The following is a 16,251-nucleotide window of genomic DNA, read 5'->3' on the forward strand; positions in this document are numbered from 1 at the left end:
GCATGGATGAACGTGAAATTGCCAACCTCTCCAAATGACTACTGCGGGAGACATAAAATACTGTAATAGGAAGGTTTGTTATTCTGTTCTTCATGATCGACAACGGTCGACTGAAGTGCATGCAAATATGGAGCCTAGGAGCTCTGTTGGGAACAGCATCAAAATTATGAATCCACATCAGCCGAAGCAAGCTCAGTCGCTGTGTCGACCTGCGGTCGGATGCTACTTCATAACTGTCTTGACTGCTATAGCTGTTGTTCGGTAAGTTCGCTTATGAACATGTGTATTTGGGTGTTGCATGACTGCTGGTACGAACCAGATCCGATGGAAGACATATCCAGCCACTGCTTAATTGGGGAGGACTTCCAGATATGCAAGCTGCAGGCATCGTCATATGCTGCATCCAGATGTCGGCAAGCAAAGGAAAAGGTCTCCAACGTGCTGTGATATGTGGGAGGCGCCAGGGTACCCTTGCCCTGCAGAAGGATGGCCGGTATTCGAAACATTCTTATGAACAGGGAGTACGCGAAGGTGACATCAACTATCATTGTTCGCTTATGTCGTCGTCGGTGTGTGTCTGTATATACGGTTGATCACCAGCTTGGTCCTCTGGAATTGACTTCAAGCTGTACGAAGTAGCAACCAACATCAGAAGAACTCGGGACCAGCTTCTGCCTAGAGGGTGCGAGGAAACGCCGCGGTGGGAAGATGCGGCATGATCGAAGTCTCGAGGATAATCTTACCCAACTAGAGCCTAGGCTACTGTGCTTAAGGTTTGGCTCCAACATTTAGCATATTCTGCATTGACGACTGTCTCGTTCGTTGCTTGGCTGATTACTTCGAGTCTTCGCATGGTCGAGTAACCGTCCGTAATGTTAGAGTGTGTTAGTAGTCATTGAGTCGGACGTAAAATGGCTCTTCTTTTTATTCGAGATCAAAGGGAGTTACTCCTAGGGGGCTAATGTGAAGTACTTGACGAAGGCAGTGGGAAAGACTCGGGAATCGTAACACAGGTCTCTGGGGAGCCCGACTCGTCGCTTGAGAACGGTGGCATCCAAAGTTTCCGCCCAAAACGCAAGCTTCGACCAACGCTTCACCTTTCTCGTCTAGACGAGCCAGTAGCACTGACGGTAGTGGTTACAAGAGTCTCCAAGAGAGCTAGGCAGTACTAACCGGCGCTAGGTTGATGCTGTTACCTCTTGAGGTACTCACCATATTATTTGCCCGCCAGGACCTTGAAGCAGTGGTCGTCCACACTCACCACGAAGTCACCTTCTTCCGAGCATCGCCGTCCTTACTACTGCACCAGTCTATCTTCACAAATATTGTCGTATCGTGTAGAGCATTACCAAATATTCGAAATCTGGGTAGACTTCCATCGTTAATCATCGCAGCAGCGAGCCCTGCAGGAATCGATACATAAGCAGAAGTCCGAGTGAAACGTCACCGATACCGACCGCCACTTTCCGATCAGCTTCCATTGCCTGAGTCCATCGCCGCAATTACTTACCAAAACACCGCTTCCCACCTTCTATGTTTGTATCCCGCGACACACCTCCACCTCTGCGTTACTCATCGTCCTCGAGTGACCCAGCGTCGTTGCCATCTAGAGATACCACACCAGCTACGCCTGTGAGCATCGGAAGTGATCCGACTAAGCGGCCTGACACAAGATTCGAGTCACATCCGTGGTTTCGACGCCCCTCCCAGTCTGTGAACACAACAAGAAGACCTCGTGTAGACTCGTCGCTAGTCGGCCCCGACTTCGACGACAGCACCTTTCCTCTATTTGGCGCATCTCCTGGAGAACCTTCTATGGCGATTGGCGCCGCGCCAGATGACACTTTCAACAACACAATCCGACAAACCTCGACATCCCCTCGTGGCAACCAGCCGTCAGACTTGACTGCAGCGCTGAGGAAGACAGCTGATAGCAGAAATTCCGCGATCCGCCCTCCAATCATGGAAGGTTCAAGGCCGTCACTCGCCGTGCCCGAGTCCTCGGATATGTCAAGATTCGAGAACGGAGCCAGACCAATATCTATGAAAGGCAGGCCGATGGACAAGAACAGGCGGGAGAGTCTGGCTCAGAGTTTAGGGATGGGCATGAGCTGGGGAGGAGCATCGGTCGGAAGTTGGATTAGGGACGAGTAAGCATATCTCCTTCATGGCGCTATGGTGCCCTTCAGCTAACTCGCATGCAGCATGATTATGTCGGGAACTTCGCCATTCGCTTTCCATCAGTCACCTAGTTATCATTCCTCCTCCTACCTTCCGAAGCTCGAAGCTGATTTCATGCGAGATTTCGTGTGCTGCGGCACCATGTGGAGGGACCTTCATGCGCTATTGACTCATTATGAAGAGACACATGCCCAGCAAGAGCCAGTACAAGACCAGGGCACGGGCCAATCCGCTATGCCTGACCAGAGGGCCGCTTTGGCCTCAAACACCCGTGCTCAGATTCAACACGAAGCTCAACGTCGTGCACAACAATCTGAACCTCAAGGGGGTGCCGTGCAGCCTGCCCCTAACAGGACTGGTTTCAGCAATACTCTGCAAACCATTCCAGACATGGATGCAGTGGAAGATATGGAGATGGACGATATGGACGGGAACGACGAGACTACCCCTCCCTCAAACATGTTCGCTCAGATATCGCAGCACAATTCGCCTACCACCCAATTCTCGCCCACTGCACAACCTCAGGTGCCTCAGCTCAATACGAATCTGATGCAAAGTCACCAAGCATATAGAAATTCTACGCCCAGTACTCCCGTAGCCAGTCGCAATCCTGCAGCCATGCAGGGTGCCAATATCTCGTCCACGCTCAACCTCAACCCAATGCAGCAATTCCAAGACCTGCACACCCCCTATCGAGATACACCGGATTCGTCTGCTCCAGGCACTCCCGGTGAGCTTGATGAGAGCTTCATGGCTGAATTGGGCGACATGAATATGCAAGCTAATGGCATGTTCAACGGCATGAATGGGTTCCAGAACAACTTCGGCTTTGGTGCAAGCAACGACATGATCGACTTGTGCATAGACGAGCCAGCGAAACGCCTGTTTCAAACGAACCAACCGCCCAACACCCAGCAGGCAATCCATCAGAGACTTGGTTCAGGCCAGTACGGACCTAACAGTGAAATTGCTAGACGCATACGCGAACAACAGATCAAAGCTGGTCTACCAGACACGATGAACAATCTGCTGCCGAATGAAGAACCGAAGCCCTATCGATGCCCTGTCATAGGTTGCGGTAAGTTCTGCTCACCCACTGACACCAATACTGAAACTAATGTGTGTTTATAGATAAGTCTTATCGTAATGCTAACGGTCTGAAGTACCACAAGACCCATGGCCATCAGAACCAGAGACTGCAGGAGAATGGGGACGGTACATTCTCGATCCTGGATCCAGACAACAATCAACCATATCCTGGCACTATTGGTATGGAAAAGGAGAAGCCATACAAGTGTGACGTGTGTCACAAACGATACAAGAACCTCAACGGTCTCAAATATCACAAAACTCACTCTCCTCCTTGCAATCCCGAGATTCAGCAGCAGAGACTGCAGCAACAGCAACAGCAGCTCCAACAAGCACAGAGAACTCCTGTCGCTTCGCCGAACCAGCAGCAGGTGCCCTCTTCTTCGTCGGTCTCGAACATCCTCCCTAACAACAACCTCGGCATGAACATAAACATGAATAACCTGAACTTTGGTGGAGTGATGAGCAATGACGGCAACATGTCGTGACGGCCTTCAGTTATGAACCTTTCTTTTTCTTGAGATACCCCGGAGGCACATATGATCATATCGATCTTCACGAGCACACGAACATGCGGTTGGCGTCCTGACGAGTTGCATAAAAAGGGACCTAGACAACTGTACGGTAAAGGTCATTCAAGACATACAGAGGACGCTGGCGTTCAACCCCCGGTTATTTCGATCCTCAACAAGCCGCTCACAGAAGTCGGCCGTCTCCCGCAAGGAATAGGTGGCAATTTCCTCGGTGAGCTTATAGATGCTAGAACTATCTAAAAGTTGGTGATTGATTACTTGGTTTACAATATTAATGAATTCGGTGTTCCGGTGTACGTAATTGGGAGGAAATCTGATAGCCGGCAATTTCATGGTTGAGATTGCTCTTTCCACATGACGCTGTAAGGTGGTCACTGCTATGGGACCACACTTTCTGTTTCATCATACTGTTCTCCAACCTTCTTCTATCCGCGTTGCATCGAGTAGCTGAGCTGATCAAATAAGATGCATCGCATCTGTCTATATTGGCCTAGCTAGCAATTGAGCTACTCAAGAACCGTTCGGTTGTTAATGGGGTTATGTTACATTCAGCACTTGGACGCGAAGCCAAGCTTAAATCGCAACCCTGAAAAGCCTTGTCGGATTGGGTACTAACACTGACACTAGACTATCCTCTCATGGATAAAGCAAACGAGGACAACAAGACCACGATGCCACAATCGAACCGGTGTACTTCTAGCCCCAGCTTTTCGTTTCTGTGTGCCACACATTTCTTCGGCATGCCTTTTGCGGCTGTCGAAGGACTTGACCTCGAAACTACGCTTATCTCGGTCGCGAACCATGCGATAAATAATTCGAAGGAATCTATCCTAATTTTCCAAGCCTATACGTACTATACTCCTAGATAAACATCAGAAGCTTTCGCGGATCATTGTACACGTGGCATCGCGGCATTGTGGTAGCAGCTCTACAGGCAACATGAGTCTTAATTAGTAATTGCCTGAAGATCCGCTCTCATTTTGAGCCATGAACAGGTCTCGAAGCCTCAAGCAGTACGAGCGGATCGGTGAAGGATCAGGCACCACTGGCAACAACAATTTCCTTCCAGAAGACTCATCGAGAACATATACACCAACATCGGAGAGGATTCCATCAACGGCTGCATACGAGCTTCAAGATTACAAACAGTCGCCCAAATTCGTTCCGTCGTTTAGCAATAAGCTCCCAAGACCATCACCAGCATACGCAGCAGTCAGGTCTGTTGATGAAGATGCTGGATCACAGAATCTCGCTCACGCCAACGTCGGCCCAGGCAGCGTCAATACTGGCTACAGTCCTCTGTTCACCCGGCGGTGGGTATTGGGCTGCTTCGCTTTACTTTGGGCCTTAATTATTGCCGCGCTGCAAGTCCTCTACAGCGTGTCACAAGCAGAAAAAGGCGTGGCGACTACGAGAAGCTCTTTGAGGTACTTGTGGGCGTATGGACCGACAGCATTCTTGGTCATTATTACCGTGCTTTGGCGACAGGTTGATTATGCATCAAAATATGTGCAGCCGTGGGCTGAGCTAGCCAAAGGACCGCTGCCAGCCAGGCAGACCTTGCTGTTGGATTATATTACCCCATTTCAAATCGTGGCTTTTTGGCGAGCCTTGCGATTCAGACACGTTACGATCGCCGCGACGGTCTTGATATTTGTGCTGATAAAAGTCGTTACAATTGTCTCGACTGGTCTTCTTACGTTGGAGCCAATAGCGTTCTACGATGTGCCTCAAGCCATGCGCGCCGTGACGAGCTTCGATGGCAGTGAAGGCCTGCCGTTGGACAAGGTCGATGCCAGGGCAGCTACTGGCTTATATGGACATCGGCAGTATGGTATGTTGCTTCCGAACGGTACCACAACCGAATATGCTTTTCAGCTTGTCGAGCCTGCTACGAGCGTACCGAAGGACACGTTTGCTTATAACGCTTCGGTAGAAGTTTTTGTCCCGAGCGGCTGGGACTGCGAGATCGGCGACCTGACGTATGTCATTGGTGAAGCTCATAATCCGGTAGACAGCACTGGCGACTGGGACATTACCCCGACGATGATGTACTACAATACTTCCATTTCGCTAAGCGACTGTCAAATCCACCACGGCCACCTTGACGCTCCAGATTGGATGTACGATACTTCTGCAAATGTTACCATTGAACCACGATATGGCTACTGGGGCACATTCCAGTCCGTCAACTGTTCAAATCTGCAGCCGTCTGCTACAAAGTTCAACAGGTACATCATATCTGTGGCATATTCCAAGGGCGTCGGGCAGGGCGACAACACCATGCTCAATTCTTCCAATGTTGTGTGCATCCCTTCATATAACCTTCAGCAGGGGTACGTCAGTACTTTCACGAACGGAAGTTTGACTGGAGCAATCAACCTGGACAGCAACGGACGGCAACTCGAAGGAGTCACTGCCGACGACATCACTCTGGCAGTCTACGAATCTGTCAAGCAGACCAGTATACCTACAAAGTTCTCTAGCGATAACTTGACAGCCGACATGTTTCTAAACACCATGATAGCATTGACCCCAGATTTCCAGGTCGAGATGCTTATGGATAATAACTGGCTGACGACAAAGTCTAGAGAGGCCTATCAGCAGCACGCTGCACAGATCGCGGGCTTGTATCTCCTGAAACAAGATACCACAAGCTCACAAATTGATGGCTATCTATGGCGCAACGAGCAAAGGCTGGTCGTGAAGACACTGCCTACCCGACTGATGCAAGCGTTTATCGCCGCAATGTTGGTACTCACAATCATGATGATTTTCACTGTGCCTCGAAACGTGGTACCACGATCAATTGAGTCTGTCGCAGCTATAGCAGTCATCTTAGCACGGAGTCCGAGCCTTGCCCAGATTCTGCTGAATTCCGGACATTTAGATATTGAACAACTGAGACAAGTCTTGGTTGGCCATCGATACATGAGCACTGTGGCTGATGGTCCAGAGGGCAGAACATTTTCTATTCGCGTCATAGCCGGATCTGATACCACAGCAACACGACCACTCCCCAGTCGCATCAAATGGGTTCAACCACTTGTCCTCCGTCGTGTGGTTATGACCTTGACCATGCTACTTGCGGTGATAATTCTGGTTGCTTTAGAAGTCCTGTTTCGGGAATCTGGAGCTCACAACGGCATTGCAAACGTCGACCCGGACTCATTCAGAAGGTACGCATGGATCTACACTCCTACTGTGGTTCTTGTGCTGTTGGCGACCACATTCAATGTCCTGGACTTTGAACTGGAATTCGCGGATCCGTACCACGAGCTCGCTCGGGGATACACCAAGGCGGAGGCTAGCGTGCTCTGGCACCCTCTCAGACACATCTCTCTCAAGACCTGTCTGCAGGCAATACAACGATCCAGGTTTGCTTTGGTGGCGTCCTCAATCTCGGTGGTCTTTGCACCTATGCTCACCATTGTTGTGAGTGGATTGTTCGATCCGCGCCCGGTGCCATTCACGCAGGAGGTCACGGCAAAGACACTCACTTGGTTCAATTCATCAAGTAGTGACGACTATACGGTCGGTGCGGCAGCGGCGGATTTTGCAATTCCTGCCCTAGTACTACAGAGTAATATGTCATACCCACAATGGACGTACGACGAGCTGGCATATCCGTCGATTGACTTGACGAGCCAGACAACAGGCATTGCACGTGCAAGTGGCGGGTCTTTGGCATTGAGTGTTCCTGCTGTTCGCGCTTCTGTCAATTGCACAGTTGTTCCGGAGTCAAAATATTACAATCTCACTTACGGTGGGGAATCCTATCCAACTAGTGTCTATTACAACCTTTCCACGCCGGATGGTTGTGGGACTAGTGGTTGGATCGATGGCGACATGATCTATCTCGGAGGCTCCGTTGAGGCTCCAGCCTCTGGCAGCGGCTACTTTGGGGATGTAATATGGGGTTCGGACGTAGCCACAAGGGAAACAGATAATGTGACGGTCCCGTGCCCTATGTACTACCTCACATACGGCAAGATAGAAGACACTAAGTTAGTGGCCTTCTCAATGTACTCATGCGACTGCGGCTTAGAAACCGTTCAAACGAACGCCAACATCAGCCTCGACCTCGCAACCGTGGTTAATGTGTCGCACGTCGAAGAGAACTCCACTAAGCCCTTTCAAGAGCGATGGTACCTCGATACTGTGGCTCCTCCGTATTTCTCGCCGATCAACTTCAGTCACCCAGACGAGTCCTTCGATAGCTTCACCAACGTCATGGTGTACGGCCAGGATGGTATACCCAGAGACCAGCTTCTAGATCAGAAGACATACGTCACACAGTTCACGCACACCTACAGGCAGTGGATTGCTCAATGGGCGAGTAGTCACATGCGCAACCCAGTAAACGAGCTGGCGAAGAACGAATCCAACATTGCGGGCACACTGCCCGACGCGCTATCTGGCACCTACGACGATCCGAACCGACAACGTTTATTCCTCACAGAGGTCTCAACGCGCATCCTCCAGGCCATCATCGCAATATTGCTCACCTGCGGCGCAGTAATCTTCCTCCTAGTCGACATGTCCAAGGTCCTCCCCAAGCCAGTCGGCACGATCGCCGCAGTCGCCAGCCTACTCGCTGGAAGCAGACTAATTGACGAGAAGAGCGGGCTAATCCCTCACGGCTCGGAATGGCTCAGCGACACGGAGATGAAAAAGCGAGGAATGTGGGAAGGTGAGAAATTCCGGATGGGTTGGTGGGACGATGACGATTCTGCAGATATTGATGGACTTGACACGACTTACGATGGCGGCGCGGTAGGGCTTCGTGGCGGTGCATTAGCCAAAGAGACTGGCCACTTCAGGATCGATGCGCGGCCAAGCAATGTGGGTGATCTTAAGAACGGTCTCAAATAAGGTACCAACTGCTATGTCGGTGGATATGATATGAATCCCAGCATGTAAATCTGATGTTCTTGGCATTTATCACTTCACCAATCACGCCATAATCGACTGACATCCCCAAATCCCACATGGTCTTCATGTGCAGTGCGAAGAGAAAGCATCGACGCAAAAACGCTCATGCTACTCACTCCACCCATCAGGCCGAACATGCGCGTCAACAGCGCCTCGGGCCCTAGACTTTTCAAAAGCCCAGCTCACCACAACCAGCTAGCGATACGTGTAAGTATCATTATCAAGCCGAGACACCGCTAACCAGTAGAATCGTACCATTGTACCAACCTAGCACCCCCACACATCATCCATTGTGACTACGCAGACAAACTGCTCCGCAGATCAGGAACATTCACCAGCGAAATGCCGCCCATGTATTTGAGACCTAGAGACAGACGTACTGTACTGGAAGGGACAACCACCTCAGATAGCGCCTTCCACTGCTCTGATCACTCAGCGGGCCGCAACTGCCGCTGACACGGTCAGGCAAATAGGCAGGGGCGTCGAGGTGGTCGTGCCTGTTCTCATATCGGTCGCACCTGCTTCCTCGCCATGCCTGTCGCGGTCGCATCTACCCTTTACCTCAGTCGTGCCTGCTTCCTCGCCAACCCTATCTCGGTCGCACCTGCCTTCTGTCTCGGTCGTGCCTGCCTTCTGTCTCGGTTGTGCCTGCTATATATCGCGATCGTGCCTGCCTTCTTCTACTCTATCCCGGTCGTGCCTACTCTCCTACCATCCTATCTCGGTCGTACCTACCCAGGTGCGCTTTGTGTCGGTCGTGCCTACCTCCACTCCGCCTTACATTCCCGTCCCCGTTTCCCGGTTGCGGACGTTGCGCAAAGGAAAGAGCAATCAATCGCTGGAAACCGTGAATGACTGATGAAAGGAACGATCAGATACTGGCTCCCTCCTCCCTCTAGCCTACCGTGGTCTCACCTTCCTCGCCCAACGCGAACCGCACCTTCCAGCTCCTTCTCGTCCTCCATCGCACTTTCCTCGGCCTTTTCGTGACGGACCGCGCTTTCCTGCGCATGATTAGCCACTCCACAAGCAAGGAAAGGACGTTCCACCGTATGCTCAGCCAGATGGAACGGCATCAGAGTCCTTCGTCATACACACGTGGGATGAAAGCTCAGTAATGTAAGTGATTTGAGTGGGTAGCGACTCAGCTACCCTACGTAGACACGAAGTACTAGGCAATGCAGTGCGTTTCAAGGAATTAAGTTATTGTGGGTTTGGATCACTGGCAGTGCAGTGCAGTGCAGTGGACAAAGCGCGAACGGAGAGAGAGAGGCTTCGATTTCAGCTCCCGGGGGGACTCCAAGTCAATCAGCGCTGCTCAGTCGCGCAACTAGCCTTCGCATACAATGATAACTACATCGGCCGCGCCATTATATCAACTTCCTATACTGAGAGGGGGATAGTAGCGACCCATCTACCCAGTTAGTATATAAGCGATAGTTGCGCAACCCGGTTTCGCAAGTGGGCAGCGCTGCAAGCCAAGCAAAAGGCACACGGGTCTTGCTGACTCGGATGGATATCTGCTTTGATTCATTGATTGATTGATTGGGACGAGGTGAGGTATCCCGAGGCCAGAGGGAATCATTGTGCTAGGAAAGTGATCTTGCAGTGCAGTGAGACGATTATCATTATCATCATCATCGTTGTCGCTGACTAGTGGTTGTGCCCACGACATAAATGATTGCTGCGTATCGGCAACGGCAGCCATTCGACCCATTGAGCCCAATCCTGCTTGCATACACATCTCGTGTCACTGCATTCACTGCTGCCCCCCCCCCCCCCCCCCTTCCTGCCTCAGTAGACACCATCGGAGATACTCGGCTAGCATCTCGGGCGTCTTGGTCTCCTTGCTCTCCTCGCTTCCGTCATCCCACCTGAAACGAAACAGATTGAACATGATCCACTCCCCAAAGTACAAATGACACAACCACTCTTCGAAGTTCGTCCCCTCGAGCACGCATTCTGCAATTGTCGACGGCCTTACATTGCATTCTCCTTCCTGCTCGGTCAATTCAGGCTTCGTGTTGTTGGCGTCCTCACCATCGCCTAGATCATCCTCATCATGCCTGGTATCCTGGCTGAAATTAGCCCTACTCCTCAAGATGGCGTGGTGGCCGGCTGTGTCGAGGTAGAGCTTCCAGTAGTCGTAGCCATATTCTTCAGAGTAAAACTGGGCGATGTATCCTTGTGCGTGGTCACCGGAGCAGTTGCGGTAATCGTTACCGGTAGCACCTACGCAGTTTTGGTCGTGTTGCGAAATGTATTTCATGTTGACTTTTCCTAGGCCACCGAGGGTAAAATAGCTTGCCCTCGTTGACGGGATGCGTTCCTGAAGCTCGATGTTTCGCATCAGCTTCTCGAAACCTGGTGGGATGGTGAGGCCTAGGCAGGAACATGTGGCGATGAGGTCGTCGACCGCTCTGTTTGTGACAGTTGAGCGGAGGTGGGGTCTGAGTTTAGCTTCGGTGTTGGTGTCGAGAGGAGCGAGCCAGTGGAGGTCGCCGTTGAGCATGAGGTAGTCGAGGGTGTACGTGAAGGGTGTAAGATCGGCGCGAAGGCTGGGAAGTTCGTCGGCTTCGTCGAGCCTTCGAGCATCATCTTGGGGGCCCCAAATATGTCCCATGCGCCGCTTGTTTTTGGTTGCAGCGATGCGATCCTGAAGAAAAGGCAGGCATAGTAAGAGAATGCGAGCGTTGAAGGCGCAGGCGAGGCGTTCGATCTCTAGAGGACGAAGGTAGGGTATGATGTGGAGGAGGATTTCGTTCGAGAGAGACAGGAGGTTTGTCATGATGGTTGACCTTCGGATCGTGGAGCCTGGGAGGTGGATGCCCTGAGTATAGTCCTTAACCCTCTGATCAGGTATGGGGCATGTTAGTGTTAAGGATATTTCCTTGTTTAAGCTTGTCCAATATCGTTCATATTGCTTAGTGGACAGCGACTGATTGGCCGGTATGCCTTATTGCTGCCTGAATGTGCCTACTTGGCGAGTTGGCTGCCACTGCTAGAACCGAGCTCTCAAGGACTGCACTTGATCTTGGATGTTCCCTCATCATCACCTGTCTAAGCCTCCCTTGAAGCCTTCCCATTCAGAAACTCTTCATAGATTGTTAGCCGTTGTTAATCACACTCTCACAAAAGTAGCATCAATCTGCTTGACCTGGGGCAGGGCCAACCTGATCTTGTTTCTGTAAACAGCCGGTCCATTCAGTTGCAATGGATTAGCCTCGAAGTAGACCGTCTCCAGCTTCTCTTTATCAGCCAACTCCCTCTCGACGTCTCTAAAGTCAGCGAACCCATTTGCACTGGCCCAGAACTCTTCCAGCTCTTTCAGATGTCCAATGTTCTCAAGTTTGGCAATCCTGTTATTCGAGATATCAAGGACTCGTAGTTTGGTGTTGTTCTTCAGAGATTCGGGCGAGATGTCCGTGATGGCATTGTGGCTGATGTAGAGTTCTTCAAGGTTGGGTAGATCTTTGAGGCCGGAGATTGAGGTGAGACGATTGCTTTTCAGGTCTATCAGCCGTAAATTCTGCAGGTGGCCTATGTTCTTGATTTCTGTGATCTTATTCTTGCCCAGCCAGAGCTCTTTCAGCTGTGTTAGGTGATCTAGGCCTTCAATGTCCCGTATCCGATTCGCTGCCAGCTCGATCATGGTCAGGTTCGTCAAGGACTCGAGATTCTCGATTTTTGTGATTCTGTTCTGGACGAAATAGAGTTCTTTTAGGCTAGTCAGGGAGGAGAGGTTCTTGATGTGCTTCAGTTTGTTGAAGGATAGGTCAAGGGTTCGCAGGTTTGTGAACTTGTCGAATTGGCCAAGCTCGAGGTGCTTGATCAGGTTGTCATAGAGGTCCAGCTCTTCAAGCATTTGTCCTAACTCATCTGGTAATTGTATGTCTTCAATTGCATTCTGTCTCAGACATAACCTCTTGAGTTTCGAGAACCGGTCGAGCCGTAAGGAAGGCAGTGAGGAGATCCGACAATGGACGAGGTCGATATCCTCCACGTCAGGGTCCTCATCGTCTAGTAGGTCGTCGTCTGCAGGTATTTGCTCGACTGGAGGTGCATCAGGATCGGAGTATTCAGGGTCGCTCAGGGCTTCTGGGTTGGCCAGCACTGCTGAACGTGGTTGCACTCGTAGTTTACCATCCCAACCTGATGAACTGCGTATGCCTGTAGGTGATTGTGCCGTCTCTTGGGCTTCTTCGGATCTTCCAGTCTGGTGGTCGTTGTTTTCATGGCTGCCATTGCTGGCTTGATCGACACCATCCTTCAACTCCCCACTCGACATCTTGACCCTCCGTTGTGTCTCCGAAGCGTTATCCCTCCCAACGAGTGTCTTTCCAATTAGCAACTTGAAGTTAAGCAGATTTCGATTCAATCTGTCTTTGTGCTAGTAACAGACAGCATAACAAGTGGCCTGGCAGATTTGTCAGGCGAAGAGGGAAGGTGCGACTGGCATGTGCACGTGCGAGCAATTCAGTGTTTTTGGTCAGTGACGAAGCATTTCTCCCTAGCGGTCATTCGTGAAGCATACAACACACACGACGTAGCTGGATCGATCATCCGTCCCCAGAAGATCGTTCCAGATCATCAGATGCAAGAGGTGCACCCGGTGCAGCGCATGCTGTGTCGTTTGTGTTTACAGTGTTACAGAATCACAGCCTAAGCGAACGCAGCTGACCCTTTGTGGCAGGCGGTTTGCTAAATAATTGGCCCACTCTTTGCAGCAAGTTGGCCGAGCACTGGGCCATTTGCCTGGTGGGAAAGCTTTAAAAGGGGACCAGAATATGCATTACCTCATTGGTGCCAGAAATCGAGGCTGCTATCAGGTTGGTAGCAGCTGACCAGACTGAACCAATCTATTCTACTCAAGTCTAGTCTCCAACATTCTCACTAACTCGGGAAGACTCAATCGTTCTACGACAAGTCGACCTCGTCGAACAGCGTAGCTCTGATCTGGAGTGCCGCAGCAAGTTCCAAGATGAACTCCTGCAAGATGATCGCCTGCGTTAGGACATGCCGTAACGATGCTGTACCCTGACCATCTGTACCTTGCCCATCTTCCTTGACTTCGACCGCTGTGTCACTATTCATCTCCGCAGACCTATCTGCGCCACCCAGAATACCTTGTTGGTTGCTTTCGCTCCTGCTTTGCTTTTGCGTTTGGGACCCCATGGGTATCCTTGTCTCCAGAAGAGTCGCGCTGAGATTACCTGATGATATGCTTCTTGTACTGGCATCTGATCCCGTTTGCCCGTTTGATGCTTGCCGCGTAGAGCCGTGCTCGACCCTAGTGCTGCCGTCGCTGGCTATTCTGCCATCGATCGAGTCAATGTTCATGGATGCAATCTTTCCGGCAACCATCTGAGGGGACGGCGGCGAGGAATTCGATCTGACCGTATCTGCAAACGACATTTTCTCATTCAATACTGAACTGCCGCTGTTGTCCAGGCTCAGAAGCTCGTCTTCGCTCATAAGATCAACTCTTTGAATAGAGTAGAAGGCATCCCATTCCACAAACTGTGCTCGCCACTGTTTGACTTGCTGTATCAGCTGCTCGAGTATCAAGACGATATTGACCCGATCTTCCTGCTCAGGAGCAAGCCAGCTTCGCATGAGTACGTGCTCGCATGCTGCAAGTGCCCCTAGTGCGCCCGTAAGCTCAAGATTCACAAGAGTGTCGTTCGCAAACCACGATTCCAATAGAGTGGCCATCTGCTCAAGAATTTTGCAGTTCGAGGCAATGGCCATTTGGTTGACCTCCGTCTGCCGGTTGGCATCATCGTCGAAAAGACAGCTATGGTGTTCCATCGTCGTTTGTGCATCTCTCAGCGCCGCCTGATAGGATGAGTCCATGGTATGAATCGGAGAGATTGCTCCGGCCTGATCGAAGAGTGTCATCATCGTGTTGTTTAGGCCATTCAAATCCTGCCGAGAAGCAGGTCTCAGCGCGTCGAGACTAAAAAGGTGATGTTTGACGTGTGGATGATGTCGTCGAAGCAAGACCGTGATCAGCTTCAAGGCTGAATTGACAGTCTGAGGATTGCTTGAGCGCAGACTGAATACAATCAGATCCAGCAGACTGAACAGTTCTGGAGAAGGGTTATCTGCTAGCGAAGCCAAGGTCGCCAACTGTTCCATACTACGGCGTCTGCTCATTGAAATCCTGTTCCGACTGCGTTGATTCTTAGCCACTGCTGGTTGGGATTTCGTAGCAAACAGATAGCTTAGCATCCGGTTGATCAATTGTGGGTGATCTAATGCGCCAAGTAAGCGGCAGAGGTGCAGGATGACTGCTGCTGTAGAGCCTCCCTCAACGTCGGAGGACTCGAGCAAGGACGGATAGAGCAGCTGTTCCACAAACAGAATCTGGTACGAGTCCAGTAGCGTGTCTCGCACCTCCACTGATTTGCAGTGTGACAAGGTGTCTTGCCAAAATGCTAGATAGGAGAGGAAAGCCCTCATATCCATGCCGGCATCTTCATAAAATTCATCCTGATCGTCTTTAGATTCAGACGTGTCGGAAAATGACAGAATTGGCAATGCCTTCTTGCTGATGCTCGGGGCGTGTCTGCTCAGACGGCCGTACAAAGCACTAAGTCCGCTAGCCATCTGGTGAGCCAAGTCACTTTCCATCATCCATTTCTCTAGTGGTCTCGATTTTGACGCCGTCTCTGTAAGGTATAGCAGGGCTGTTCTGGCAAAGTCCCCAATGGGCCCATCATAATGGACATAGTCGACTAGCATGTAGAAAAGTGGAAACTGGCTGCGTCTTGCCTCGAGAGGTGACAACGATCTGCCGGGAATTCGTTCGGGGTAGAACCATGCTGGAAGGATGTCTGGGTCCAGTCGAATCTTGGTGGAAATCTCGAAAAGCAACTCGATCAGGGCAGTCTCCTCCTTTTCATCGACCACTTTCGTCGCTGGTGCAGTCGTTCTCTTCACGAGCTCTACCAGTGACCTGGCGAACAGACTGTGGTCGAGGACACCTTCGACCTCTCCATTGATGAGATAATGGAAGAAGCGAACTGTATGGTCGATGATTTCATGGCTAGTAGATGATATGGCGAGCTTCGCAATGATTATGTATGTCTGATTCGAAGCAGCATAGTGCAAACACGAGTGTGGTGCAGCTTTCCGGGACTCTTCTTCCAGGATTGTGTTCAAGCGCCGAATGATGTTAGCGACGTGGCTTGAGGCGGTGTCATCGTTAGAGAGCGACGACGAGCTTCGCCATATTTGCTGATAGCCATAACATTAGTCATCAAAGTCACTACCCAACGACTTCGAACCTACTTGTAAGGCATTACACAGCCTCTTACACGAATGCAAGCGTTCGTTGTGAGTCGACGCGCGCTGTTGCTTCGAGGCTGAGCCACTTCCGGCGATGAGGCGCTGGAGCTGTGAAGATATTGGGGTCAGTCACCGTAAACAAGGGTCACGTTGCACATCATGCGGACAACTCACAAGATCCATCTATGCTTGCTGTACACAATGCACAACTACCATATTG

General features: G+C 50.9%; 5 protein-coding genes across 5 annotated transcripts; 2 read left to right on the forward strand and 3 right to left on the reverse strand.

Moving 5' to 3' along the window:
- Nucleotides 1-1,533: 1,533 nt before the first annotated feature.
- On the forward strand, nucleotides 1,534-3,758 carry SFP1 (Transcriptional regulator of ribosomal biogenesis proteins; the record flags this gene model as incomplete). Its single annotated transcript, XM_064870781.1, has 3 exons — nucleotides 1,534-2,150; nucleotides 2,205-3,259; nucleotides 3,313-3,758. The coding sequence occupies 3 exons, from the start codon at nucleotides 1,534-1,536 to the stop codon at nucleotides 3,756-3,758; spliced, it is 2,118 nt and encodes a 705-aa protein (XP_064733234.1).
- A 1,032-nt stretch (nucleotides 3,759-4,790) lies between these two features.
- PMZ80_002349 (uncharacterized protein) lies at nucleotides 4,791-8,678 on the forward strand (the record flags this gene model as incomplete). Its single annotated transcript, XM_064870782.1, has 1 exon — nucleotides 4,791-8,678. One exon carries the CDS (start codon nucleotides 4,791-4,793, stop codon nucleotides 8,676-8,678), a length of 3,888 nt encoding a protein of 1,295 aa, XP_064733235.1.
- A 1,819-nt stretch (nucleotides 8,679-10,497) lies between these two features.
- PMZ80_002350 (uncharacterized protein) lies at nucleotides 10,498-11,526 on the reverse strand (the record flags this gene model as incomplete). The annotated part of the gene is made up of 1 exon (XM_064870783.1): nucleotides 10,498-11,526. One exon carries the CDS (start codon nucleotides 11,524-11,526, stop codon nucleotides 10,498-10,500), a length of 1,029 nt encoding a protein of 342 aa, XP_064733236.1.
- A 333-nt stretch (nucleotides 11,527-11,859) lies between these two features.
- Nucleotides 11,860-13,026, reverse strand: sds22 (protein phosphatase regulatory subunit Sds22; the record flags this gene model as incomplete). The annotated part of the gene is made up of 1 exon (XM_064870784.1): nucleotides 11,860-13,026. One exon carries the CDS (start codon nucleotides 13,024-13,026, stop codon nucleotides 11,860-11,862), a length of 1,167 nt encoding a protein of 388 aa, XP_064733237.1.
- A 629-nt stretch (nucleotides 13,027-13,655) lies between these two features.
- PMZ80_002352 (uncharacterized protein) lies at nucleotides 13,656-16,214 on the reverse strand (the record flags this gene model as incomplete). The annotated part of the gene is made up of 3 exons (XM_064870785.1): nucleotides 13,656-15,980; nucleotides 16,035-16,139; nucleotides 16,206-16,214. The coding sequence occupies 3 exons, from the start codon at nucleotides 16,212-16,214 to the stop codon at nucleotides 13,656-13,658; spliced, it is 2,439 nt and encodes an 812-aa protein (XP_064733238.1).
- Nucleotides 16,215-16,251: the final 37 nt, after the last annotated feature.

This window comes from Knufia obscura (assembly GCF_036327395.1).
Source record: "Knufia obscura strain CCFEE 5817 isolate CBS 148926 chromosome Unknown scaffold_2, whole genome shotgun sequence".
Classification (NCBI taxonomy): Eukaryota; Fungi; Ascomycota; class Eurotiomycetes; order Chaetothyriales; family Trichomeriaceae; genus Knufia; species Knufia obscura.